This window comes from Mastigoproctus giganteus, chromosome 8 (genome assembly GCF_048544385.1).
Source record: "Mastigoproctus giganteus isolate SK-2022 chromosome 8, ASM4854438v1, whole genome shotgun sequence".
Classification (NCBI taxonomy): domain Eukaryota; kingdom Metazoa; phylum Arthropoda; class Arachnida; order Uropygi; family Thelyphonidae; genus Mastigoproctus; species Mastigoproctus giganteus.
In genome coordinates this window covers 143,108,150-143,133,987 of record NC_143582.1, presented here as the reverse complement: position 1 = coordinate 143,133,987, position 25,838 = coordinate 143,108,150, and the positions used below count along the sequence as shown (strand labels likewise).

The 25,838-nt window shown below is 37.5% G+C and overlaps 1 protein-coding gene across 1 annotated transcript in view; it reads left to right on the top strand.

The window, feature by feature from the left end:
- The window catches only part of LOC150081877 (NPC intracellular cholesterol transporter 2 homolog a-like), a 68,004-nt gene extending 45,795 nt beyond the window's left edge, over nt 1-22,209 (top strand). Inside the window, exons 3-4 of the mRNA XM_090379785.1 lie at nt 3,133-3,308; nt 21,995-22,209. Coding sequence (XP_090235911.1) covers nt 3,133-3,308; nt 21,995-22,105 — 287 coding nt within the window. The 3' untranslated portion in view covers nt 22,106-22,209. The remainder of the gene's footprint in view (nt 1-3,132; nt 3,309-21,994) is intronic.
- The last annotated feature ends 3,629 nt before the right edge of the window (nt 22,210-25,838 follow it).

The window sequence follows — 25,838 nt, the reverse complement described above, 5'->3', positions numbered from 1 at the left end:
ATTTCAGTTTCCAGATTTATCTCCATTATATGTCAATATAAGTTACATTTGTAAAATCTACGTCGTTAGATGTCTTTAGTTAATAAAAATAACTAATTATCTAGTTAATAAAAATAACTAGATATCTATTATAACTACTTAATTTGTAAATTAAGTAGTTATAATAGATAATAAATTTAACTGTATTGCCTCCCACGTGGTTCAAACTCTCCGCTGGCTGTCTATGCCAAATCACCGATTCTAAAAGCTCTATGAATATTACTGTCATACAAACGCACATGCCGTACACAATACAAAACGCACAATACGTTACAATCTACGTGACAAGTTCAATTATTAATCACGTAAGTAGTGCTATAATTTATGATTTATAATCCCCTGCTTATACCGATTATACTGCTACAAGTTACGTAGAAACTCCCAGTATCTGCTGTATCAATACGAAAAAAATGGCAGCAGATTCGAATGCTACTATCGATACAATGTTGCCAGAAATCGACTGTGGATTTCTACGCCATTACAAGACCGAATAAAAAATAAATGCACTAATTTAATCAGCAAATTTAATCACTAAAAAAACTATACTGCTAAGTTTAAATCAAAAGTTCCACAAATACAATAATTTCAAATCAATAAATAAAAGTTCACTTAGCTGCTTGGAACTTATTATTATTATTATCATTAGCCATATGGTACAAGGAAGCCTGAGGCTTTTGCTGCACCAGCCAAAAAAAAAAAAAAAAAAAAAAATTTCTAACTTACCCAGAGAGAGAGAGAGAGAGAGAAGTAGAAGGGAATCACCAAGGGAGAGAAGAATGATGATATCCAGCTCAGGACCCTGGGTGTGCCAAGCCCATACTCACCAGATGTGAGTCCCCGCAGTTGAATTGGATATCAGGAAGGAGATTAGGGTTTCTTTATTACTGTTGAATTGGGCACCAGACACAGGGGAGTAGGGTATGAACTACATTATCTCCAGTTAAGTAATTTGTAAGTAAACAATAAATATGTATTATAGATGACATGTTTTTGATATATATATATGTATGTATAATAAACATACAAATAAATTAGAATGAGAGTTAAAAATAAAATAATGCCAGCAGTATGGCAGGACAGCAGCGAAAATAGTCGAAATTAAACTTAAGAATCAAACAGGGAGGGGTAACAAGAGTAAAAATATTGCACCAGAAAATCTCTAAGATAATTTAGAACATCTAATTATAAGAATAATAAATAATATTTCATTAAATTTTGAAAGCCAATTAAAATAGAAATTTAACAGTGCCCCTTCTGATGGGCAGTCCAAATTTATGTGAAATATGACCAACAGAGATCTAGACCGCTACAGTAAAATAAAACAAAAATAAACCAAAAATAGACTGACCATTACGCCCCATCTCAACAGAGGACCACAAGACCAATAATGGTCAGGGAATCGCTGCATTTCAATTGCTAGACAAATCGCCACAAAAGTGAGTCGATCAAAAGATCGGTCTGCCACCCGATCTCCAGATCGAACCGCCAATGCAGAGTACTTGAATAGCAGTGGTCCTGATGCAGCGAAAATTAAAAATAGAACAGATACGAGCACTGCAGTGCAAAGCCACACTACTGACAAAATTAATCTTAACCAGTTTATATGGATGAAAAATGAACTATGGATGGCAGCACAGCAGATATTTTTATCATGAAAGATTTAGTTTCCAACAATTTTAAACGTTATTCGAATATATGTATGAGTATATCACATGACAGTAGTCTTGAGTGAATAGTGTGAATTTTTTTTATTTTATTATTTTTTTGGCTGATGCTACATAAGCTCACGCTTGCTTTCTTTCATCACATACCTCTATTTTTCTATTACGTCAGGCTCCCACTAGCCTCATCAGCAAACTCCTTGCTGCACATTTATGAAAACGTTCTTCAACTTGGACATGGCATCAGATCTTTCATACACGTAATGGAACAACTATAGATGGTGTATTTAGTCGTGAACTAAAATAAAATCTCTTCAATGTAAAAATCATATCTCTTACTTTAGGAATCACAGGCCAATACTTTCAGTAACCGATATGCAATTATTATTAATAAAATAAAAACATTGTTATATTATTATCCATGAATTTTATTAATATCTGAAAACTAAAAAGTTTTTAACACCCTGCCAATGACTCCAATGTAAAAACTTTACACCCTGCCCTTTTAACACCCTGCCAATGTAAAAACTTTAAATATGCTTTTTTCTTTTATATCATAACAAGACAACGGCGCGAAGCACAGCCCTAAGCTGTACAGACTTCCTAGCAACTAAACAGTAGTGGGGATATATTGAAACTGTGGTGTGGCCACCCCAATTGTCTGAACTGAACCCAATAGAACTTTTATGGGATCATCCAGTGCTTCTCAAACTATCTGTGGTGAAGGACCAGTTTCTTTTATTTTCAATCCGTCGCCGACTGGTAACTTTTGTAAAATACAAATCTTGCAAACCAGTAATGGATGAATCATCTGGGACCGGTAACACACAGTTCGTCGACCGGCACCGGTTCGCAGACCACACTTCAAGTAGCACTGAATTCTAGACCATCAAAGCCTGACCATCCAACAAAATTTATGATAGCCTTTCAGATCGTTTGGATTGTTAATCAAGATACTATAAATATATTATAAAATCAATCGCCAGAATGCCACATTTGTTTAAGGCAGTGAAAATCTCACGGAGGATACTTTGATGAAAAAGTGTATATCACTAGTTGTTAATCTTCAGTTATTATTCATTTCAGTATTTTTTGCTGTAAATTTTTTCAATACAAATTAAAAAAGAAAAAAAAATCTTAAAATACTTCATGTTTTTATTTTTATTAAACCTTATAACAGTACCATCATAGCCAATTTCAAAGAAATTAACTAAAATTGTCATACGCTTATTCAAAACATTTAGGCAGGGCGTACTTCTAACTTGAAAATGCAGTTTCCTTTATATCTGTTCCTAACAGACGCATATTTTTCATAATTTAGAATAGATAGATAATACCGTTTATCATGCATTTGTATAATTTTATAAATATGAAATAATGTGCTGAATTTTATAAATTTTGCCATTGAAAAATTATGATTTCATTTCAATAGTGACCAATGCTCCAACTGTTACGTCTGTTTGTGACACAGTGATTTTGGGAAAGAATGTAATGTTTCCTCTAGACAACAATAATGGCTGCGTCAATTCCGGAATCCAGTGTCCCCTTGTGGCAGGACAACAATATACCTATAGAGCTGTGATTGATGTGAAGACGTTTTACCCACCTGTAAGAAAAGTTCTTTTCCACATTGAAAAGTAACTCTTTGCAATATTAAAAGTTGAATTTTTTTTTTTTTTTTATATATATATATATATATATAAATTTTTGTATACACTATCCTACTAAAACTATTCAGAGAGCAGGATATCATATTTAGTTCCAATTACAGCATCCATCCACCATGGAATGAATTTGGCAATTCCTTGTACCAAGCTCCAATTTGTGTCTATTCTTCCTTCAGTGCAGTCACCTGATTTACTGCAGAGGAGTGTATTGCCAACACACTAATCCTGCATTTCAAACCAAAAAGAAGTTTGTTCAGATGGGCCAGAAGATACATTAATTGTGAGACTTGGTATTCCTCAAATCAGGTTTTTGCCTACTCATATTTTATTTTATTTTATTTTATTTTATTTTATTTTATTTTATTAATAAAAAGATACACAACAGGTAACCATTAACAGTGTATCTGAGATCAGATCAATAAACATAATAACAATAATGTGAAATCCTACAGGACGATAAACATTGATACAAATTCAAACAATAAAGCATATGTACAAAAGAGGATTGTATTAAGTTAAGTTACCGGTAAAACAAGTAATAATTAATCCGTTAGAGAATAGAAAAATAATATAACAAATAATAAGCTACAATAATTAGATGTGAGCTAGTCACTTTGCAGTTTAAGTGAAGAGGCAAACTTGTGGATGGAGTTCATCAGTGATTGGGAGTTGTCAAAGAAGTCAATGAGAGAGTCATTTGCTGATTTGCTGATTCTGTTCAGTGGACTGAACTTCATTAAGTCCGTGTTGGCAGAGTCAAGGCGAAACGGTGTAAGGTTCCTGACTTGTCTACAGGGAGCATTGAAGTTTATTTTACTCAGGATATCAGATGCTTCATAAATTCCAGTGATTACTTTGGCTAGGAGGGCGATGTCAGCAGTAACTCTTCTAGTGCACAGAGGCCTTAGATGAAAGTAATCACACAGCGATTCATAATACACTGAGTGATAGAATAGAGGATTGCGGTACGTAAGGTAACGGATAAAGTTTTTTTGGACTGCTTCAATTTTGTTAGTTAAAGTCTTTGTGTGAGGATTCCAGATGGGTGAACTGAATTCAAGGATTGGCAGTACAATAGTTTTATAAAGGATAACCGCATATCTGTAGTTTTTGAACTTGTATGTGTTCCGTTTGATGAATCCCAGTGTTTTGAATGCTTTGCTGGTGATTTTAAGGACATGGGCATCGAATTTAGCACTGCTGGAAAAGAGAATCCCTAAGTCGTTAACTTGGTCACACCTTTCGATGATCACAGAGTTAATACTATACTCCGTATTCATTAGTTGTGGAGATCTGCAAGATGAGAAAGAGATTACTTTGCACTTCGAGGGGTTAGCAGACAAGCCATTCAGAGATAGCCACAGAGAGAATTTATTGAGAGCACATTGAAGTTGTTGAGAATCGGTAGTCTCCTTCACTGCTGAGTAGATCTTAAGATCATCTGCATAGAGAGCAACTTGAACATTGGAGGTGTAGATGAAAGAAGGAAGATCATTTACGAAAACAATGAAGAGAAGAGGACCTAAGGGAGAGCCTTGTGGTACTCCGCTTAGTGGTATAAAACAGTCTGAGTTCACTTGATCGATGATAACGCTCAAGGAACGATGCGTAATATAGCTGCGTAGCCATGAGAGCAAAGGGTCACGGATGCCATACAGCTTAAGTTTTTTCAGAAGTTGTTCGTGCGGGACTTTATCAAATGCCTTAGATATGTCTGTGTAGACTGCATCAACTTGTAGGTGGTTATCAAGAGCTTCAGAGGTGTATTGCCAGAAAGGAAGTAAATTTGTGACTACTGACTTGCCACTGCAGAAACCATGTTGATTCTGATCGATAAAAGGCTTGAAGAATTCGAAGAGATGTTTGTGCACTGCTGTGTCGAAGAGTTTAGCCAGGCTGTTTTGCAAGGTTATGGGTCTGTAATCGCATACGTCATTTTTATCACCTTTTTTGAAAATAGGAACTATATTGACCTGCTTAAAGTGATTAGGATACTTCCCCAGCCTGAGAGACAGGTTGAAGATCCGCAGTATGAGGGGTTTCAATGTAGTGACAGTCCTTTTCCAAAATAGGCCTGGAATGTCATCTGGGCCTCTAGTATAGTCATTTTTCATGCTTTTTAATGCCGAGTTTAAATCTTCATCAGTGATAAAGAGATTAATGAGGATATCATCTTTAACAGGTGTGAAGTCAAGAAATGAGGCAGGTCTCAATGTATCATTTGTTTGAATTCTAGAAAAGTGTTTGGCAAACTCTTGAGCAATACTGAATTCGTCAGATAAGAGAGTTCCATCTGCGTTTCGGAGTTGTAACTTTCTACTGGTTATGTTCTTATGCTTCATGAAATTCCAGAATGGTTTGATATCTCTGTGAGTAAGCAGACTATCCTGAACTGACTCTGTATACATGTTGTAGGAGTTTAATATGAGAGTTTTCACTTCTTTGCGGAGTTGGCTGAATATTTCATAGTATTGACTGTCACCTGTTTGCTTATATTTGTTTCTGTAGAATTCTTTGGATTTAATTTTACGTATTAGTTCACTATTATACCAGTGCGGGTAGGTAGAGCGTGCGGTAAGATGGGATTGAGGAACAATGTCAGATATAACTGAATGGACACAGTTAATCAGGTTGTTGGTGAGCACATCGATGTCATCCATAGCGTCAGCGAGCTGCTTGTCTACGTTTCTTAGAGCTAGGTTGAGCAGAGGCCAGTCAGCCTTTCTGAAATTGAATCGAGGAGTACGGGAGCTGCATTTGAAGTTATGAGAAGTCACTGTGATGTCAAAAGTAATTGGTGAATGATCCGAGTGAAATATGGGGTTGTCGGTGTGAACATCTATATGAGTAGAGGAAAATATTAGGTCGAGGTAGGCATTTTCTCTGGTTGGAAAGTTGCAAATTTGTTCCAGACCATAGCTGTGAAGCATATTAAAGAGAGCCCTAGTCTGCAGTGATGGAGAAGAAGATTCTAAATTGGCCATTTGACAGTTAAAGTCACCCAAAACCATTGCTATGTCGGCAGATTGAATTAGTGGGAAGATTGATTCCAGCGAGCTTTCTAAGTACTGGAGGTCTATATTAGTTAAGGGAGGTGGAAAATAAAGCAATACTATTAAAACCTTTAACTTGCCAAGATGAAGAAGGCAGTATACTGATTCAATATTTGTGAAATTTGATGCAGTTTCACAGAGTATATGGTTAGAGTGTATAATAGCTACTCCGCCTCCACGAGATCCTCTGTCCTTTCTATGGATTGTATATTGTCCATCTATAATCTCCTGATCATCAATATTTATGGAGAGCCAGGTTTCAGTGAGCAGGTAAATGTCGTAAATATGTGAGCCTTGGATTGCTCTGAAGTGGTTTAGGTTGCTAATTATACTCCTGCAATTCTGAAGGTAAACACTGAACAGTTGGGATCTGGGGATTCTATGACGAGAGGAGAACGTAGTATGTGTAGATAGCAGGGTATCTGATTGCTATGCCGGTGGAGAGGAGATTTTGGACTCCCTTGGTGGTCTGTCCGTGAAGCGTTTTACTAGAGCCCCTGATAAAAGGGATCTTAGATTCAACACTTTTTCTGTTTGTGATGGAAGGCATGTTATTATAAAAGATGAGTAGGCGGGACATCGTGTCTTCAGAGAACGGACATCTACTCCGAAACCATATTCTTCTTTAATTAGGTTGATAAGATCTTCAGATTTAGTGGAGGGTCCAAGTCTAGAAAGAAAAATTCGGTCTTTTGTGGGAATAATTGTGATATTATACTTGTGTTTGAGTAACTGAGATTTTTCTGCAGTAGTTACATTCTGTGTTTGATGAGTTATGGCTGGAAGCTTGGAGAAAGTACCTTGAGATATAGATGCTTTAATATTTTCTGACGGTTTGTTCTGTTTTGATCTTTGGTGCGATATTTGAGACTGGCAATTAGAAACAGGTTTACTCACTGTGGCGGCAGATCTACAGACAGGTTTGCAGACCTCATTAGATGTGGCAGCAGTTATTTTTGCATATGTTGCCTTAACTGATGTTGAAGAGGATTCCGCTTGGTGACTCTGAGCTTGTGAAATAGAAGTACAGACAGAACTGTTCCGCAGAGGAGAGTAGGTGGGAGGAGTGGTTCTATTTACATCAGAAGAATCATCTAACAGAGTCTGTTTGGCAATAAATTGCTCAGTTGAATGACTTGAATCATGAATGTTAGCAGGCTTGGGCAAGTTAATATTTGCAGCAGTAGAACTATTGAGGCCGGTGGAAGGTGAAGATCTGGTCTCAGTACTGAGGGCATCGTCAGTTAATGAAGAATTCGTATTCACTTTGAGCCCATTGGTGTCGAGAGTAGGTTCAGAATTCTTCCTAGCTTCCCTTAAGTGGCAAGACATAACTGATGTGAGATTTTTAATTTGGGCGTTAATGTCAGAAATTTCAGCCTGTTGATTAGCTAATATTGTTTTTATACCACAAATCTCCGTGTATAGCTCGCTGTTTCCTTCATTGAGTGTATTAGAATCCAGGAGAATTTCAGAGTTTGCAGTATGAGGTGCACTGATTAGATGAGTTTGAATGAGGATTTTCTGCATAGTGTTAAAGAGTAGTTCCTGGAATTCAGTTGATTGCAGAATACCAAAGGTTGGATTCAGAGTTTCCGTAGGGAAGGAGTTAGCGCTGAGATCTTCTGACAGCACAGATGTTTGAGTTGATGCATCTGAGAATTGATGCGACAACAAAGAAGGATTAGAGGCTTCATCCATGTACGATTCAGAGTCGGTATTTCTAGTTATTGGCATGATATTTGTCTCAAATGTACTAGAGTACGGCATTTCAACTTTGTTAGCCGAAGAGGAGGAAAGTGACTCAGGTTCCGTGCTGTTTGGCGTTGCAACAGTTATAGGGCTTTTCTGAGAATTTCTGAGTCGACATCTATCACAACAGAATGATTTCCGCCGACTTTTATTTAATTTTTTCAGGTCAGAATGTGTACAGTCATTGCATATTAATTGTTTGCACTCAATACATTGGACAATGGGGTCAGAGCTGGTCCCACAGATGGTGCAGACGTTAGAATTTTGACAGGAGGTAGTATTTGTCATATTGAATTCAGTTACTGTAGTTTTACTAGATAATTTAATATCACCACAGTTGTGGTTTAGCAAGCAATAGGCACTGTGACCAGCCGGTCGCCTTAGTTGCCCTGCAGTGAAATCCACAGGGAGCAGGGGACTAAGTAGGGAGGGAAGAACAGAGCGGCTAGGCAAAACTCTAATGCCTGGTCAAGGTCAAGTGTCTGTTGGACACATGTATAAGTTGAACTACAAGATAATGGCTGAAAGCGCTTGTATGGAGTAGCGGAATGAACATGCAGAAATTCATTTAATACTTATCTGTTGTCCGTTCAAATAATACAGTACTTGCACCTGGCAGTCCAAGGGCCTATCCTTATGTGGTGGCACTAATAGGAACTTAATACTTTAAATAAAAATAAGGCAGGTCATCATAATAATGTACATGGGGTGCCAATGCCAATACAATTTGCAGAGTGTGGGCACCAAAGAGTTGTACAAAGTGTTACTGTAGAACTCAGCATTGACTGTTTTAGTGCTGAAATCATGGATTCCAGTCAAACCATGAAAAGTATATCCCCCCCCCCCACATACTATGGGCTCAAATGTCATTAAGGACACAATGATACTATGGTAAATTAAGTCCCCTTGGCATTAACTAGAATACACAGGATTACTTTCAAGTGTCTCCCCAGTCCAAGAGTCATGTCACGGAGATCCAATGGACTATGGAGTTGCAACTTGATATTTTACAAGGAAGTCGCTCATTTAGCTTTTACCCATTTCTTCAAGAATCAGCAATCTTTTCAAGTCAGTTTTTTTTATACTGTACTGTTCCTTTAAATATAATACTTGAATTTATTTTATTCCTGCTACAGAAAAATCTCATTACAACAAATAGTTTTAACAAAATTATTTCAGTAACAGCTCAACTTCCAACATTTTTAATTAGTTTTGTCAGCCTGATACAAATAACTAATTACTAATGTAGTACAACCAATTTTTTTTTTTCAAATTCCATCTATCAAGAAAAAGCTTACACAGCATCAGCCAAAAACCAACTTAATTTAGCCATCCATCCCCCTCTAACAGTTTGCAGAACTCTTCCTTGAATTTTATTCAAAGTATCCATCTTCAAAACCCCAGATTATTATTATAATAATTAGCCTTATGGTGCAAGGAAGCCTGAGGATTTTGCTGCACCATTCAAAAAAAAAAAAAAAAATTCAGTTACCAGAGAGAGAGACCAAGAAAGATGATATCCAGCTTAGGACCCTGGGTGTGCCAAGCCCATACTCACCAGATGGGAGATGGTGAATTTCTTTCAACACTCAACCACCTGCTGGGTTTTTTTTTTTTTTTTTTTTTTTTTTTTTTGATTTGGTAGTTGTTGGCGCATCGGCTTCTGTGGCCATATTGCACCTCCCAAGGTTTTTGCAGTACTTTGATCCAAGCCCGAGGCGGGAATCGAACCCGCGACCTTTGGGTTGCCGGGCAGGTACTTTACCCACTCGGCTAGCCCGGTCGGCTACCACCTGCTGGCTAAAGGAACTTGCCACACATGGACCATTCACCCATTCTTCCTCAATTTGGATTTGTCCCATTGTGCGTGCATGTGTGTTAGCAAACAGAAATATTCAATTAGCATTGAGCTTGCTTGATCCATTCAAAGCCTTAAACATCTCAATAAGATCTTCTTGCACATGCCTAGTCTTCATCCATTGTAATTTGCAAAATTGATGTCTTTCCTGGTAAGAGCATCCTTTTGCTCCCCTCATCTGATCTTGTTGCACTTCTCTGCACCATTCCAACAGATCCATGTCTTTCCTAAAAGGCAGCTTCCAGACCTGTATGCAGTATTCAAGATGTAGCTTACCCATTGCTTTATATGGGGGATTCAATGAATTACCTACCTACCTATGAAGGAAATGAGATAGAGGCAAAAATCCTGTTTTATTTTTCAGTGTAACTCCCATGAACATTAATAGACTTATTCCACTTTGTTGGCAATCAGAAAATACCAGACAAATAAAATTTTGTCCTGTCCATCAAAGAATACATAGAAGAGCAGACTTCAGTTTATTATCATCAGCAAAGCAACGTCCACATGTTTTTCTCGGTGTCGAAACAGGAAAGTCACTTGTTTATTTGGTTTTTAGGAGCATTAGCAACTAACGCCATATTGCTCCAGGAATATGCGGTGGTCGTTCCCTGACCTTTCCACATCCTCAGTATTTGGTGGTGACGGGTTCGAACCCCGGTCTAATCAAGAAGCGTGTGCTGCGGACTGCTGCTCCTTCCCACCTGCTACGGAGGCGCCCGGAAAGTCACTTGGGGCCAAATCTGATTGTAAGGCAGATAGGCAAGTTCTGTAAAGTCGCAGTCTCTCAAAGCAGCAGCATGCATTCTGTGCACTGGTGCATCGTCCTGAAGCACCAGCAGCACATCTGGAGTTTTTCAGGGTATTTTTCCTTTATGACATCCCTTAGGTTGTACAGTAGGGATGCATATGGTTCCCCAGTGACTGTCTGGTTGTGTACATTCACTACTACCACAGTAGCAAATGTACAAAATTCCCTCAGCATCCCAAAACATGGTGACCACCATCTTGCCAGCTGAAGGTTGTGTTCCATTGATTCTTGCTTGGTCTCAGGATCTCTTCCATAAAGCTCCAAATTCTCATAACACTGCGCTCTGAATTGCTTCTGCACAGGGGTCAGAAATCTGGGGACCCACCTTGCACTGACATTAGTCATCTCCAAATGTTCATGAAGGTTGGTTATAACTATTCCCTGAGATTTGTCGGATTCCCTAGAGATTTGAGAAACCTTTAAATGTCTGTCATTCAGCACAAGGGTTTCCAAAGCTTGGCATGTTTCTGGAGTGGTCCGTCACAGGCCTTCCTGGACAAGATAAACTTTGATGGACTCTATGGTTTTGACCAGAATTTCAACTGGTACTCTGAAGGTGCACTGTTGCCATACACAGCCACCATCCTTTCGTGAATGGCCTTTGGTCTTTTTTTTTTTTTTTTTTTTTTTTTGGTGAGAAACACTTGATCACTGAACAATGCTTGAATTTCAGCAAATCCGTAATTTGATACAGGTGTCTTTCTTCTTTCTGTTACAGCAGCATAACCTGAAAACATAGCAAGATCAAAATTAGTATGATTCAAGTTGAGATATGTAGGAACATGATGAATCATTAAAATAATTATGGGAAGTACCTTAGGTAGATAATTTATTGAACACCCCTCATACCATTGGATAATTCTTCTCGTTTCTGCTGGAAACGTTTTTGTATATCACTGACAATACTGAAGAGCTGTCCTGGCAGCTTGTCAGCACAATTACATCCAGGTGTTTTTAATTCTCCATATGTGTGCACTTCCACACAATTGGAATGTTCATCTGGGATTACTGCTACCCATATAAAGAACTTTGCATTTATCAATGTTAAAGTTCAATTGCCACTTCTCATCTGCCTAATTTTTCTCAATCTTGTTGCAGTAGCTTACCCTGGTTACTGTCATTAACCACTTTGTTAAAGATGGGTCATTAATTAACCTAACTGCCCTCTTGAATGGAATCTATAAGCCAGAGGTTTTGGGGGCACTGCCCCATTTGCAAGATCAGTACTCCACATGACAGGGCAGATTTGCAATTTGTAATGAGCAAACAGCTATTTGGGAGAAAAATAATCTGAGAAGAGATGCAGAGGAAGCAATATTTGTGCTACTTATGCACAAGAGATTAGTAATCAGGGTAATTCCTAATAGAGATATGTGATCTTGTGTAGAAATCTGAGTGTCACTGAAGATAAACATAGTAACAGAATAATCATTTTTGCGAGACAAGACCAGACAAAGTTTAAGAAGGATTGAAATCAACTTGCCTTTGCCCACTGGAGAATTACTTGGGGATCAGCATTTCAGGAATTTTCAGTGGATATTTGAGTTGATGTGTTTGTTCAGGGCAAGGTTTCTTAATCTGGAACATGGAAATTAATGCGCTATTATTAGCAAAACTATGAGTAAGATTTCCAGTCCACAGGTCATTTATAAGAAAAAAACAGTGGGAGGAAAAACTGAACCTTAGGGAATGCTTGCATTAGTGGAAAAGTTAAAAGACAGCCATCTACTATCACTTGCATTGATATAGTCAGAGATAAAATTTGGATATATTCAATGACAAAAAACAGCAAACCATAAGATGGTTTATTTAGACCTTTATGCCGAATATGATCAAAAGCCTTTGAAATGGCTACAGCAACTGCTTGAGTTTCACCAACTTTTTCTTTGAATTTATCTACAGATGAGTAACATAAGCTAGTATATCTCCAGTGGATTAACAAAGACTATCACTGATCAGATGGAAGATTTCTAGATAATTTAACAGTTGGCAGTTAATAGATTTCTTCACTCTTTTGTAAGAGTTGAAGTCCAATAGGATGATTACTGGATGGGAGGGATGTCACCCTTTTTAAAGAACTGGTTGGGTATGAGAAAATTTCCAAGAAGGGAAACACCTGTGGAAAAAAGGTGACATAGAACAGGAACCTGTGGTCAGGAGCACAGGTTTTGAGAACAAATGGAGAAATACCATCAGGACCTGACACTTTGTTGGTATTAAGACTTTTCAAAATTCTTCTGACATCCTTTTTGGTGGAAGACAACAGTAAGCATTGAATAAAGTGAACTGGGAAATATAAGAAGTGGTTTACCAAAATCATCAATACACAAGTTAGAAGAAAAGTTGGATGCTGGCAAGTCAGCTTTATCTTGGACTGAAGTGGCAATAGAACCATCTGGTTTTGACAGAGGTGGGAAAAAAAATAAATAAAAATATATGGGCAAAAGTTGCAACCAAAAGCTTTGGCAAGAGACCAGATTTCTTGACTACCATTTGGACAGATTAACTGCTAAACAATTGTTGAGCTTTGGTGTAGGCAGAAAATGAACCTCGAGATTTGGAAACAAGCTCCATGTTCATTTTCTGCCTTGCTACATTCTTATCTTGAACAGCCTTAGCACATTTATTGGAAAACCAAGGTTTAGATAAAGGTCAAGATTAGTTGGAGTGTGAAATAGGATTTCATCCCTACAAGCATAATTTCACTAACACAATGTGAGCAATGACATCAGATTTAAAACAGCAATCCAAGGAAAATCAGAATAGAAATTTTGCAGATAATCTATTTGCATTCTTGTAATGCCAAACGAGGTCAAGAATGGCTCCATTGGAGAAGAGACCATCACAGTTGCTATCTGAGGTGCCCAGATCATTCACCTTGACTGTATACTAGGAAGAGTTGTTAGTGAGAAAAAGGTCATCAAGTATGTCGGCTGCAAAGTTAGGAGTCTGGTAGATAAGTGAACAATCTGTGCAAGGTCGTTAGTAATTGCAAAAACCTCAGCTTCTTCACCAACAGATCTGTGTGACTAGAAAATAGAAGCCAGATGGAGTTGTGAACATTAAAACTACCAATGAAAATTACATTACTGTTGGGACTGGAGAAAGTAAAGTTTCAAGGAGAGGAAGTCTAAGTGATTAGTGGGGTTGGGAGAATGATAGAGGGACCACAGATGAATTTATTATTATTAGCTACATGGTGCAAGGAAGCCTGAGGCTTATGCTGCACTAGCCAAACAAAAAAAAAAAAAAAAATTCCTGAGTTACCCTGAGAGAGAGAGAGACAAAAATCAAAGGGAATCACCAAGAAAGAGAAGAATGATGATTTAACAGAATGAGGTAGAGATTTTAAGCCAGAGAATATTAAAAAGAGTTTCCAAATTACTAAGTCTCTGGTAGGGAATATCAGAGCAAATATATGTGCAAGTACCACCTTTGAAGTGAAAAGAATCATACAGCAAACTAATAGCAAGTGGTTGAATAAACTGATAATTAGAAGACTAAGTGGAAATGAACAGAGTGAAACTGAAACCAGAAACATTTGTGAAGTGAATAAAGAAGTGTTGTTACTGTATGAGTGAGCACTACACATAAATTAATCAATATCTAGAAAGTCCACCATTACAAAACATTGATTTACTGGTCCTCTTCTTTATTTGCCTGTGCAGTTGTTCATTATAATCATCCCAGTCATTAGGACTATAACATTCCTTATTTTTCTCAGTGCATTTCCAAACTGACTAAACCTTGCACAACCAATATGAACTGGATGCCCTACCCAATTTTTTGCACTTCACAAAAACCATAACCCCTTCCATCAGTCTTTTCCACACACAGTGTGCTCCTCATATTCAAATTCTGTATCCCTCAAGTTTGAGTAACACCATGTCTCTAATATCCCTAGTGCCTGCATTTGATAGCTTAACCAGTACTTCAAATTTATTTCCTATGCTCCTAGGATTAGTGTGTACACAAGTAAACATGTAACTGTTTCACTCTTAGTAAGCTTTGAAATCCCCAACACATTGCTTTCCAGGCTGCTGCATGTACCAATAAAAGCAGTGCAAGAATCGCTTACACATAACACTGCCTTGATAGCATCATCAAATACAGTCAGTCCTCATATAGCACGATAGTTGTGTTCCTAGAAACCCTCGTGCAATGCAAAATCGTGCAACATAAACAACAGGCCCTATGGGAAAAATAGGGTAGGTGCCGACCGCCCAAGACTGAACACACATTTGTAACCAAAACATTACCAAACACAATAAATAATCGTAATAAAATATCGTTAATGCTTTTGCTTCTGTCATAAGCAAACTTGTTTTTTGTTTGATTTTCTATCCAAACAGATGACAGCCGTTCCATCTCTTCCAATTCTTTGTGTCTTAATCTAATGGATTTTAATTACACTTTGAGTTGTTCCTGCTACAAGAGTTGTTTTTATTTTCTCTGCATTCTTTGTAATTCTCGGAGTTGCCTCATTTAGGTCTGTAGCACGTGCAATATCACATGGTCTTTCATTTCGCTCAAATCGTTTCACAATTTCATATTTTTTCTCTATCGACAGAGGCGGACTGGCCATAAGCCTTACTGAGGAAACTCCGGTGGGCTGGAGGCTGGTGTGATTTTGGCCATAAACCATAGTATGAGGCCACTATTAATTTTCCCGGGTAAGAATTTTTGACCCAGTCCACCTCTGTTTATCGATATTGCTTTTCTTTTTCTCTCCAAATCTGCAGTGTCTTCACCAGGACGCTTACTTTTCACACCTTTTAAGTATTTTACTCATTTTTAGGGAATAAAGCACAATTACAAAACGAGGAGGCACACTTGATACACATAAACAAAGCTGCACGCGTGTAGCAACTGAATAAACAACACCGTAAAGGCAGAGATACACTATTAACACCTCACATTTTACTAAAGCGCATTTCTAGGGGTTACTACCATAAAACAATAAAAACAATTTCCAGTTGCGTCTCTGCTAGTTGGAATCTGTTATAAACTGGTAGTAAACTATCTAATTGCATTTCCGATTATACTGATAGCTGGAATTGTGTTGGTTTTTACGTTATTATGGTGAAATGTGTTTCCCCTTCACTGATATAAAAAACAAATACATTTTCAGAATCTTCTCTTCATTCCTATCGTGTTGCGTTCGGTTGGGGTGATTCTGCGTTCGACTGCCATTTCTTGTAAACACAAAGGTGAATCGTGCATAAGCGAATTCGGTTCGTGTTATATAAGATATCGTTCCCCTATTTATAAATCGTGTATGATCGAATTCGTGTAGTGTAAACACTTGTTATACGAGGATTGACTGTATTGATAAGAGCCTTAAATTATCCATCCTTTAAAAAACAGTCTCTCCTGTTTACCACAGACCTTGCTGAGAGTTCTTGTGTAGTCTCTAGGGGTGAACTGATTGAGAAGACTCTCATCATGCACTCACTATTTCAGGGCAAAATTACACATACTTTCAGTTTCAATCCTAACTTGAAAATCTTCAAACTTTGCTCTATACTTGTTAATTAAATCCTTAAACCTCCTACTGCTAATATTATTAGTAGCAATGTGTACAGTATCACCTTTGTGCCTTCAAAATATTATAGTTACTCTACATAAACTTTAGCCCCCTAGCATATATATGCTGGTCCTAATCTACTGGTTCTTTTTGCACAATATATTTCCTGTTTTCCTGGCAATTCTGTGGGACCAGGGATCTCTTGCTTTGGAGGATGTCATTGTGCTGACTCATACTGGAGCATGGGCTCAAGTGATGGGATGGGTGGCCAAATGCTTGTGGGTCCCCTCTCTTTTAATTCTTCAAGGGAATCGAACCATATTCTTCAAGTTCTCCTATAATCCCATCAGAATGCTGAATTTGCACTTAATGTCCTCATGCTCCTAAAGGAAACTTCTCAAAGAGGGCAGAAGTAAGACAATATAATCCTGATTTACAGGAAACCTAAAATACACAAAAATTATAATGCTACACTAATCCTTATTTGATACCAGCACAAACCATACCATCTTAGATTGCATCATGTACAATGTAATAAAGTTAGGTTATAAAACTTAAATTTTTTTTTTTTTTGTTAGGCCTATAAATTTATAGGCTCTAACAAAAACACTTCTAATATTCATTAACTACTGCAAAACTATATAGAAACCTCTAAGTAGCAGCACCTATATCAATACTATAACAATGGTGGCAGAATTTGAACATTAATAGGTGGTAGAAGTTGACTTTGGTTTCTTAAACAACTTTCATAGCATTATAATTTTTGTTTATTTTAGTTCTGCAAGTGGTTTTCAAATTAGGCCACTGGAGCTGAGGGGTCAGGTGCAAGGGTACATTAGGTATACATGCCTTAAAGTGACTGGGGTTCAAGCCTGTGGCTGCTAAATATGGTGCTGTTCCTTGTATTCTCAAAAAACTAGGTAATGAATAAATTCCCCAACTTGATCAGAGAAACACAAATAAATACACTAATTTTAATATCAACAGTTACAAAAAAAAAAAAAAAAAATTTAATCAACAGAGGAAGTTCCATTTAGTGGCTCCAAAATATGAAGTTGCCTTGATAGTGGCAAAATCTCTCTCAGAGACAGAAAAAAAAAAAAAAAAAAAAAAATCAAATTGAAGGAAGGAAACAAAGAAAGCAATCAAGTATGTGGGAGTCATAATAAAATGTCTACTTTTTTTTTCCCCGTGATCAACTTTTCCAAAATTTTTTATACCTCCGAGAGGATGTTCACGTTTATATTTAGTCTTTATGGCACAAGGACAATTTTGCCATAATGTGCCTGTATTGTTTTGTGTGTGGGTGGGGGGTTACATATTGTAGTACTATGCAAAGAGTAACATCTACTACACCAAATTTATAATGTGTGGCATTTCTTATATAATATGTTCTAAAAACAGTACTCTGAACAAGATATTTTTACTCTTGTAGTAAGCATAAATTTAGTCATTTATTTATTGATTTTAAAGTCAATTTTAATTAAGCAAAATAAAGTGAAGGCCTAAGCAATATAATTTTCTTTTAAAATAAAGACTTTAAATATATTTTGAAATAAATATGAATTCCAATACCAAACAAACAGTGCATGAAACTTGCATGCAGAAAAAAAAAAAACACCTCACTTGTGGAAAATTAATTTCCAAAACAGTTATAGCATACTATATTTGTCAGTTGCTGCACATTGTGGCATAAGCTTTGCTTTAGTATCAAACAAAAGAAACAGTTGTAAAAGATCAGCTTTTCTGATCTGCAACATCAAGCCATAGATAATAAAAACATATGCATACTATCAGTGTGGCACAAGACATTCCAAATGTGAACCAAATCTACAAAAATCAGTTGTGTGTCATAAAGAGACATGCTACATGGTCTTTCAGGTTAATGGGTAGACACTGGAGGATGCACACAACCTGAGGGTGTCCCAACTGTGATGTAGAGAGAAGGTATGTTCTAGAATGTTTCTTGTCATATGGATTAGATCCAGTGGTAGTGCATGGAATCATGAATGTTACATTCTACATATTGGTGTAGGATGAATTATGAATGTTGAGGCTCTAGGTGCTGGCTACTAGTGCATACTATCAATGTGGCGCACATTCATCTCAAAGGTTGGTTGAGTTTGGGGCTCTGGGTGCTGGCCACTCAAGTGGTTAACACCCAGAGCCCCAAACTCAACCCACCTTTGAGATGAATTAGAATAGGGAAATGCCAAGCCAGCTCTTTGTTAATGGAACTCAATGCATTAAAGCATTTATTAAGGTCAAAGGGGGGCTTAGAGGGGAACAGGTATCCTGTGTGTTATCAGACACTCAGCCTAAAACACTGATGGATCCAATATCTCTCTATTACAGAAGATTTAGGAGAAGTCCGGTTGGCCTGCCTCCCTAAAATCCACTCATGCACACCTTCTCGATGGTAAGCCCTGTTACGTCACTTAGGTGGCAACGAACGTGTAGAGTGGTTCTCTTCAAGATGCCTGGTCAGCGTGAAGAGGAAAAGACCAAACCCTCCAGCAATGAGAGCACAACAATACAAATGGCCCTCAGTCCCCAGCAGCTTTCACTCTCCCTCTTACGGCAGCGAGAGGATCAGAGTGGAAGCAGAGGGTGCTAAGAATCTCTGGGTACGACCAGGCTGCCATGCACGGAAATTGAACTTGGCCTGTTATAACGTACGATCACTAATCGGTGAAGACAGGATATTAGAGCTGGAAAAGGAATTAGAAAATGTGAATTGGAATATCATCGGTTTGGCTGAAACAAGAAGAAGAAATGAATCACTTAAGTTTATCAAGTGGAAATCTGCTGTACACCAATGGAAATAGTGAAAGGAGTGAAGGTGGAGTTGGCTTTCTGGTCCATAAAGATATAAAAAACAACATTTTGGAATTCAAAAGTGCATCACCAAGGGTGTCAAGACTAATATTCAAGATTTCTAAGAGGTATAAGCTAAAGATTATAATGATTTATGCACCAACATCAAGCCATGATGATGAAGAGGTTGAAGAAATGTACACTGAAATTGAGAGTCTTCTAGATGAGCAGAAAACCCACTACACTATTATTATGGGGGACTTCAATGCTAAGGTTGGAAAAAGGCAAAACAGCGCAGAAAGAGGAACTATAGGAAACTTTGGAATTGGTGAAAGAAATAAAAGAGGTGAAAGACTTGTGGAATTTGCAGAATCTCAAGGATTGTCAGTAATGAACACTTTTTTCAAGAAAAGGGCGAACAGAAAGTGGACATGGAAGAGTCCAAATGGATTAACAACTAATGAAATCGACTTCATCCTCACTAACAGAAGATATATTGTGAATGATGTTACCGTCCTGAATAAGGTAAATGTTGGAAGTGATCACAGAATGGTAAGATGTACACTTGATATAGATGTAGGAAAGGAAAGGAAAAAACTGACTCGAGTAAATAATACAAAGGTCTTTGAAATAACAGAGGAGGAGAAAAAGCAGTATGTACTGGAACTTAAGAACAAGTTTGAGCTTCTGCAGACTGCTCAGGACCAAGATATCGACGAGGAATATTACAACTTTCTGAAAGTGATAAAGCCCAAGAAACCTATAGGGAAACAGAAATCCAAAGAAGAAAAAATTAGTCAAGAAACACTTGTCATGATGAACCAAAGACGACAAATGAAGAGCAAGAAAAACACTGACAGGGAGAAAATTGAGTATACTGAGTTATGCAAAGCCATTAGAAAGAGACTCAGAGAGGACATAAGAAGATTTAACACAAGAAAAGTAGAACAAGCATTAAGGGAAAACAAAGGATTTAAATCAGCAGCCATGAGCAGTAATACAGAAAGACAAATGATACTGAAACTGAAGAATAGCGATGGTGTACTTATAAACAGCAGAGAAGGCATAATTCAAATAGCAGAAGACTACTATAGAGAATTATACAAGGAGCGAGGGAATGATACCAGCAGTGGGGAACATGGATTGCAAAGTAGCAACACATACGACATACCCGATATTCTTCCTGATGAGGTAGAACATGCATTGAAGAAAATGAAGAATCGGAAAGCCCCGGGGGAAGATGAAGTTACTGTAGAGTTGTTAAAATTGGGAGGAAGAGACATAACACAAAAACTGGCAAGGCTCTTCACAAAGTGCATTAGAAAAGGTGTGATGCCTAAGCAGTGGAATAATGCAATCATAGTTTTGCTGCATAAGAGAGGAGATAAATCAGAAATTGGAAATTATAGACCAATTAGCTTGTTATCCCATATCTACAAGTTGTTCACAAGGGTCATTACTAACAGATTAGAAAGAATACTTGATGAGAATCAACCAAAAGAGCAAGCTGGCTTTAGGACAGGATTCTCAACTATGGATCACCTTCACGTAATATCACAGCTAATGGAGAAAGCGAATGAATATAAAACACCATTATGCCTGGCATTTGTGGATTATGAAAAGGCATTTGACTCCATACAGCATAAGGCAATGTTTCGGGCACTGGAAAGACAAGGCATAGATACTCCATATATTATGATTTTGAAGAAAATATATGAGAGTGCTACCTCCTTTATTAGACTAGACAAAGACAGTAGCAAATTTAAAATCGAGAAAGGAGTTCGACAAGGAGACACAATATCTCCGAAGCTGTTTACTGCTGCCCTTGAGGAAGCTTTCAGAAGATTAGACTGGTCGCAGAAAGGAGTCAATGTGAATGGAGAGTACCTAAACCATTTAATATTTGCAGATGACATTGTGGTCATAAGCCACGATCCCAAAGAATTAGAGGAAAATCTTAACCAGTTATGCACAGTTAGTAAGGATTTTGGACTAAAGATGAATATGGCTAAAACAAAAGTAATGATGAACAAGTATGCTACAGAAAGGGAAATAATGATTGAAGGAGCAGTAATTGAAAAGGTGGAGTCATATACTTATCTGGGACAAGTTATTAGCTGTAATAATGATAAATGGCTGGAAGTCAAGAGAAGAATAAATTTTGGATGGATAGCATTCAGGAAATATAGTCGCATACTGAAGAGCAATATCCCAGTTTGTCTGAAACGTAAAATAATGAATCAATGTATACTCCCCACCATGACTTTTGGAAGTGAAACTTGGGCACTCACCAAAAGAATGGAAGAGAAGCTAAGAACTACACAGCGAAGAATGGAACGAATTATATTGGGAATCAGACTGTTAGATAAGAAGAGAAACACATGGATTAGGCAGCAAACTCAAGTAAAGGACATTCTTATCAAAACTAAAGAACTAAAATGGTCTTGGGCAGGACACATAGCTCGAAGACATGATGACAGATGGACTAAGAAAATAACAGAATGGTACCCAAGAGGAGCTAGAAGAAAACCTGGAAGACAAAGGCGGAGGTGGATAGATGAAATTCATGAGTTTTTGAGTAGTAAATGGATGGCCAGTGCTCAAAACAGAAGGAACTGGAAAGTTGCTGGAGAGGCCTTCATCCTGCAGTGGATTGAAAATGGCTGATGATGATGAAGGTCAAAGGTGAACCAAAATGCTTTAATTTCTTTGAATAAACAGATGTTTTGTTCATGTGTCCCCTGACATCTGGTAGGATTGTACATGTGTATATGTTTGAAAATATATATTTTTTTTAATTTCATTTCAGCTACAACTGAATGTTAAGTGGCACTTGAGAGATGGCTCAGGAACAGACTTAGTGTGCATACAGATGCCTGTAAAGATTAATCAGCCTTCAAATGCTCAACAGCAAGGATAAAATTCAAGTTTACCAAAATAAAAAAGGTTAACACTGAAAAACCATGTTTTACTTTGAGTGCATACTTCATTGTCAACTGAATGTTTTCAGCTATTCAAGTAACTATCTTCTTTATGTTTCAAATTTCAAAATAAAAGGATCTCAATTGTATACATTGAAGTAAAATAAAAAAAGAAACTGAAATAAAAAAGAATGAATCAAATATCAGCTGCATCTCATAAAAAATGGTTAAAAATACAATACTAGACACCTCTAATGAGCATTGAAGTTGTTTTCTATGTTATGCCAGAGGTTTCCTTAATACTGATCTCTTTCCCTATTAGAGATTAATATAACTGAAACTATAGTCTGTGAAAACATTGTAAATAAGGCTTAAATTCACAATCAATACAAGAATTTGACATTTTAAGCATTATACTGACAATAGACATAACAGAAATGTCAAAATTAAAAGTAGTAATTCACTATTTTATTTTTTTGCCTTTACATTAATTAATTCTATGATAAGGATTTGGAGTTTGATGAAAAGATGATTCAAAACTTGTAGAATTATCACAAATTCTTAAATGCTCTTAAGTTAATGCTACAACTATAAGTCAGAAAACATTAACAGCAAAGTAAATATCTCTACCAATCAATGTTATTAAAAAATAAATTATAATTTACATTAATGCTATTCCACAAAGACAAACACTGAGTAAGTGTTTGACTCTAGAGTAATGCAGAGAAATGAAATAATTCCTGTAAAGTTTATAGTACAAAGGGTACTAGGAAAGTTTTGCAATACAGCTTTGTTTATTTAATTTTTTCAAAGTAATTTCCTCTACATTCAATACACCTCTCCATCCTCCGAAACCAATCTTTAAACCAGTTCTGCCAAGTTTCACTAGGGAGTAAAGCACACTCGTTGTCCCAAGCCCGTAGAAGGTCCTCATCACTGGAAAACCGCCTCCCTTTTAGCTTCATTTTCACATGCGGGAACAGTGCAAAGTCGCAGGGAGCAAGGTCTGGCCTGTAGGGAGGGTGCTCGAGAAGTTTCAGTCCTGTCGTGGTCAAATATTCGGTGCAGGCTTTGGTGCGGTGAGCTGGAGCATTATCGTGATGGAGGTACCAGGTGTCCATTCTTGACTTTGGCCGCGGGTTCTTCATAGATCCAATGACTTTAGGCAGGCATTGTTCAGTATACCACTTAGCTGTGACTGTCTTCTGCGTGTCCAAAACGACACGTTCCAAAATTCCACTCGATTTGAAAAATACAGCTATCATTTTCTTCTTTACAGATCGGGATTTTCTGACAATTACGGGTGTGTCGTCATCATCAAAGACCCAAACTTTGTTTTGAGCCTTGGTCGGCAGATCGTAATAGTACAGCCAAGTCTCGTCACCTGTCACGATGTTGTTCACATACCGAGATTGTCCCTTATCAAACTTTTTTAACATCTCCCGGCACCAAGTCACACGTCGTGTCATCTGCTCTTCAGTCAGTTGATGCGGCACCCAGAGAGAACAAAGTTTCTTCACGTGCAAATGATCTTGCAGAATCGAACGAATTGCTGGTGCATTTAGGCCCAAAGTATCCTCTATCTGTTGGTAGGTCACTCGCCTGTTTTCGTCAAGCATTTTCCTCACAGCAGTAACGTTTTCCTCCGTAACTGACGTTCGTGGCCTTCCCGGCCTCTCAGAATCCTCCAGAGTGAAATTTCCCCTTTGGAATTCTCTATACCACCTGAATATCATTGTACGATGTGGACAATCATCATCTAGTGCAAGAGTCATTTCTTCTAAGCACTGGTCTATGGTTAAACCACGCACGAAATTATACCGCAAAACTGTCCTTATCTCATTTCGTGACCACGATGCCATCGCAAGCACTTTACACTCTCACTACTAATGAATAACTGAGCCCATCGACTTGCCGCAGCGGCTACTATGCACGTATGAACATGTCTCAACATGCAGCAACAAGCAGCTTCCTGTGATTCATCGTTGCGTCATATTGCAAAACTTTCCTAGTACCCTTTGTAATTATTATAATCTTAACATATCTTTTGTTGCTGCAGCATTTTAAGGATTAAGAAAACACGCAATTTATTTTTACAAATTCAAAACACAAGTTAAAACTGTTTGTGCCCAGCACACATAGCGGAAGTTAAGTGAAATTTCTTTAGGCAAACATTTATCACTTGACCGAGGATCCCATATTGATTGTATGAATGCCGCAGGCGACAAATCTGCATGAATGGGAGTCTCGGAGATGTTCTGTTACCAAATCTAGTTTCGGCAAGTGCTGTGGCATCAGATGATATTTAAAACCATTTGACTACGATAAATGCCAGAATCACTTTGTTCTTGGGAAAGCCATGACAGCTGTTAACCCACCGACATTTCACTTACATCTTTATTTGGAAATGCTGTTTGAAGAAGAGCATGATCTCGAGCTGCCACAATCTTCACATCATTCTTGAACCAAAGAAGATCACACCTGGAACTAAAATCATTATCCAGGAATGTATGTTGAAACTGTGTGTGGGTGATTGGTGTTTCTTAAAATCCTGTTGCTGCTCTGGCTGTGTATTATGCCCGCTACGTGTTGAACAATTTGATGGGTTACTTCTGGTTGTCTGTTCTGGCTTCTTTGATTTTTGTTTCCGACTGGGCCGTAGTGATGGTCGTGTTAAATGCTTATGGAATTGTGCTTTTTTTTTTTTTTTTATGTATAAGCGTGGTTTAAAGAGAAGTTACGTTTATAAAATATATGACATGGATAGAGATAACTTCGGTGAGTCATAGGATAAAATTTTATTAAGAGACACACAAGATATCGGTGTATGGAAATTGTCTTCGAACTCTAAGAGCGACATACATAGACCATAGCCTTACCATAAAGGATTTTCCCTTGTGAAAGTTCCCATAGACTTTACATTATTGTCCCGTTGAAATAACATTACGCAAAATGGAGACTTATCTTATTGCCTTGGAAATTGACTGGCTTTGGGGTAGCCCTCTTTAGGAAGAAGCCATTACATATATGTTACTAGGTACTGGGAATATATCAGTCTTTATTAGTTAGATTTCACATTTACATTTCAGAAAAGTCCCACAGGTTAACATGGGGCTAGTTTTGGGCTACTTTTAAAGAGGCTATTAACTCGCTTAATTTTGGAGTTCAGCATCTTACTTTGGAGGAAAAGAATCTGCTTGAAATTACTCATTTTGTAAATAATTTTGTGGTGCCCCTGTCTGTTAAGGGCTGAGACCCGTAAACCAACCTTGATGAATTCTTCAATTCTTATGCAGATTTCATCCCTGGTGGAGTAAAGCATCTATATAGACATATATTGTTAAACTGTTGAAATTAATTGGTTGTTGTCTTCTGAAATACTTGTTTAATAAACAATGTCAAAAGAAGACCAAGATATTACTTGGTCCCAGGCATAGTGAGCTCGCATGGGCTCTCTAGAGCCCATTGTTATTTTTTTTGAGAATCTGCGAGCCCATTGTTGAAACGATTATTTATTTTACAAATGAAATCCTGAATTTAATTATTGAGTATCTAGAGCTGGAACTACGATGGGGGAGTGGGGGCCCCATCCCCAGTATTTTAATGACACAATCGACCAGTTATTTATTTTAAAATAAACTAACTCCTTCATACCGAATTCCTCTTGGTTTCTACGGAAACATTCAAATTAATTTCCATAGAACGAATGGATTATGATAGAAAACTTTGTGC